Consider the following 3632-nt stretch of genomic DNA (forward strand, 5'->3'; position numbering starts at 1 on the left):
GTCTAGTATCGAACCATAGGAATTTCTATTGGCTTAACACCGTGGATGACGGCCAATCACAGCGCTCTATTTCATTAGAGAGTCTTAAGGCGGGCTTAACAGGATAACGACATCCTGCGACGGTGAACAACAAGGAAGGTGGCTATGGCAAAAGAAGAGCGGTTGTTTGAATCGGCGTTGGCGTCAACTTTGGAGGAGTTGGACTTGTGCTTTTCTTTGAAAGTAGATCAACACAATGCACTTAAGTCATTCCTTTCGAAGAAGGATGTATTTGCCGTTTTGCCGACCGGATACGGATATGGTCGTAGCGCTGGCCTATTGCATGCCTAGGCAGTTTGAAAGACAATTCTCTGCCCGCCCCTTGGATTAAGCGAGGTGAATGATTCGATGCCAGACTATACATGTCAATGATATAGGATGGCCCGCCAGGCTAACGTACATTATATATAATCAAGGAACAAACACCAGAGAGGTAGCTCACCCCCTATTCCCAGAGATACTCCACACAGTGCACATTTCTGTTTGGGGGACATGCTACCCCCACTTTGTTTGATTACAGTTTTTGGAGCCTGGGCTGCCTAGACCGGGGTTTTTTTGTACAGTACTACTCATGGGATGGGAAGCTAGCGGATTGTAAGGAGATGTTCGCTGAATGTGACAAAATATGCTACGCGTTCTACACAGACACATAGCAGAACTATAACTACACAGCTTTCAGTGGGTACAGAGGATGGAACACAAACATTGCCTTTTGCATTGCATTTACTGATTGCAAATAGTTAATTTATGCTTTTTATTATGGTAATTGATATTGCTGTAATGCTCATACACATATATTGACTCAATCAGTGGAGACTGATAGAAGGTCTTAGAAATGGTCCTCACAAATGTATTGAAATGAACTATAACATGGGACATCATTCCAAGCTTTCATAGGGTCGGCAGCTTTTGAGGAGATTTCTGCACAGTCTTCATTCCCTGCATTGTTAGGTTCACCAGGTGCCCAGTACCTATGAAAAATGTACTCTGTCAGCTGGCTGATTCAGTGATGTTTTCAAACAGATGCTTTGACCAAGAAAATCTACGCAGCTTTAACAAAATGGGCATGACATTTTTAGATAGCTGCAAACTATGGTAGAGGTAACAAAGCTAATACTTTATGGTCAGTGGTGTGCCGTCTACCCATTTCCAGACACCCTCGTTGTCAGTATCTGAAAGTCCAATCCAGACATTCTTATATGGTAATAGGAATTTCTGTGAAGTTACAACAACATAAAAGACAATCTGTTATTCATGCTGTTTAGTCCAAAATCAGAAACCTTGGCCTGTTTGTGTCGTCCTCTGTATTTGCATTCAATTGCTGTCTATTTAGACAGTTATATAATATCAGTGAGTTGGTTACTCTGTTGTACAGTTGAATGAGTGTTCCCATAATGTTCTGCAAGTGTGAATGGAATAATGTATACTGGTCTTGCAATTAAGTGAGGGAGGTGTTCTCATGTTATTGTGTAATGTTTAGTAATATCTATAAATCATGTCGTGTCAATGTAACTGAGCCTCTTGTTGACAGATGTGTTTAGCCTACCCTTAATAATGTGTTTTCATTTCTATCCTAGTGTTTACCTATTTTTGTCCTCCATTCAAATAAATGGCTTGGTAAAGCTGATAGTAAGTTTTGTTTCCCGAAGCCTGTTACAATGTAGCAGGAGTATATACAATAGAATATAAAAACAAAACTACAACATGTCCATATTTTACTGTACCTGCTCCTCTATGTCATTCACAACCATCAGGTCTGCCCCCATGTTTAAACAGCTGTCTCTGCTCTCCTGCCAGGATCTCTTCTCACTGTTGACTTTGTAGAGACTTGGTTTTCTGGCAATCCATCCATCTGCAAGTCTTGAATCTGTTGAGCAAGTTTGAAAGAATTTGAGATTTTATGACCAGAACACGGGTGTCATACTGATATACTCCTTCACTACACCTATGGGCAAAAAGTACAAATCGTGTGCTGTTCTTCCTTTCTTACCCTACCTTCCATGTCAGTTTTTGTCTGCATCTTCCTTCCTGATGATGGTATGTAATGGTAGGATTCATCAATTTATTATAGAGATATTGCTTATAACACATTGTCACAAACAACTGGAGGTGAATATATCTTTTCATTATTTTATTTTCCTTTTGTATCCAAAAAATCTGGATATAAAACCTGCTGGCGGGCCAGTATCATTGACACCCCTGGACCAGAGGCTTAATAAGGAATAAGCTAGGGTGGTGAGTAGGTAGAAGGTATATTTTCTGCATTACTTCCATACTGTACCATCATCTTAACAATGTCTCCACAGACGCTCAAACATGCAACGGAACACAGAAGCAGACTATAAACACAGCTCCCTAATTGTACATAATGAAATGTAAAACATATCCCACAGACTGTTAGTCATTACATTTTCCCTCACCTAATTTGGTACGCAGCGTCTGAAGATCATCTCTCGCTCTGGTCAAGTTGTTGTAACTGGCCTGTAGCTGGGCTTTCTCATCCGACAGCATGGCGTTGCTAGTTTGCAAATCAGACTTCTCTCTGCTCAGATTGGTATAGTTGCTATTTAATTGTGACTTCTGTAAGATTAGATCGTTGTAACTTATCTGTAAGAGGTTTCTGTCATCAGTCAAGTTGTTGTAACGGGTCAGTAGTTGGGACTTCTCTTGAATCAAAATGTTGTGACTGGTCAGCAAGAGGTCCATCTGTTTATTCAGGTTGCTGTAAATCATCTCTGACTGGACTGTGTTGTGGGTCACATTGTTGTCAGCTGTTAGGCGTTGAAATGCCCCATCACTGTTGTCGTTATTGCAGTTATTGTGCGATTTGTGTGATATGATGACAATAAGTAGAATCACACACAGCACCCCCAAACACGCTGTAGCCAGCTTGAATCCTGGGGGAAGCATGCAGTGGCATCATTTGCACTGTAAACATATTGTGCTGTATGTGAATGAAAGTTCACCTGAAAGGTTCTCATTTCAATAAGCCTTAGAGCCAATGTGAACGGAGACCAGCTGGGGCAGGGCTAGGGTGGAGTAATCACTCTCCGTTTTGGGCCTGTTAAACCGACCAAATGTGAAGGCAACTTTAGACTCATGTCCCCCACAGAGGACAGAATTAATTGCAGGTCTCAAGAGAGATACAATTCTGACTGGCTGACTGATCAGTGCAGGCATTGCCTGCGTATAAGAGTGCCTCAATGGTGCTTATCTGTCTGTCATCGTATAAAGGCCACTCTCAGATAGGTGGTTGTGATTGGCCAGGCTAATTTTTGGCTGGGAGGAAATCCGTTTCAGTGTTAGATATTCCAGATCAACCAACAAAATGAGCTCTCTGATTTTAAAGGCTTTTCAGTCTAATGTCTTAAGGTAGTGTACCACGTATAATGAAATTCTTACTTGAATGCTTCTTCTTGCACATTACCATGCAAATAAATTAGGGCTGTCAAAATAACTGATTAATTTCGATTAATTAATTTGAGGAGAAATAACTGATAAAAAAAAAATAGCGCAGATTCTGTATGACCTTTGACCCCGAGCCGTTCTAGTCAGTAACCATTAGACTGTAAAATGAAGGAGAGAGATGTAAA

The 3632-nt window shown here is 40.9% G+C and overlaps 1 protein-coding gene across 1 annotated transcript; it reads right to left on the reverse strand.

Annotated features, from left to right (window-relative positions):
• Positions 1 to 730: 730 nt before the first annotated feature.
• On the reverse strand, positions 731 to 2700 carry LOC143127616 (CD209 antigen-like protein A). Its single transcript, XM_076289210.1, has 4 exons — positions 2460 to 2700; positions 1764 to 1906; positions 1157 to 1254; positions 731 to 1010 (listed from the first exon to the last, which is right to left on the reverse strand). The coding sequence occupies exons 1-4, from the start codon at positions 2548 to 2550 to the stop codon at positions 869 to 871; spliced, it is 474 nt and encodes a 157-aa protein (XP_076145325.1). The 5' UTR covers positions 2551 to 2700; the 3' UTR covers positions 731 to 868.
• Between the last annotated feature and the right edge of the window lie 932 nt (positions 2701 to 3632).

The sequence above is a fragment of the Alosa pseudoharengus genome, unplaced genomic scaffold (assembly GCF_046254945.1).
Source record: "Alosa pseudoharengus isolate Yale_2024_CS ecotype anadromous, Long Island Sound unplaced genomic scaffold, YU_APseudo_1.1 YU_APseudo_1.1_scf_17, whole genome shotgun sequence".
NCBI lineage: Eukaryota > Metazoa > Chordata > Actinopteri > Clupeiformes > Clupeidae > Alosa > Alosa pseudoharengus.

Bases quoted from the DNA above. Each gene is read 5' to 3' on its own strand.
- LOC143127616 (XM_076289210.1), bottom strand. From the start codon at position 2,550: ATGCTGTCGGATGAGAAAGCCCAGCTACAGGCCAGTTACAACAACTTG. The intron at 1,255-1,763 runs GTACAGTAAAAT...GTAACTTCACAG, and splicing joins TGAATGACATAGAGGAGCAG to AAATTCCTATTACCATATAA. The intron at 1,011-1,156 runs GTATTAGCTTTG...CATTTTTCATAG, and splicing joins GGCACACCACTGACCATAAA to GTACTGGGCACCTGGTGAAC.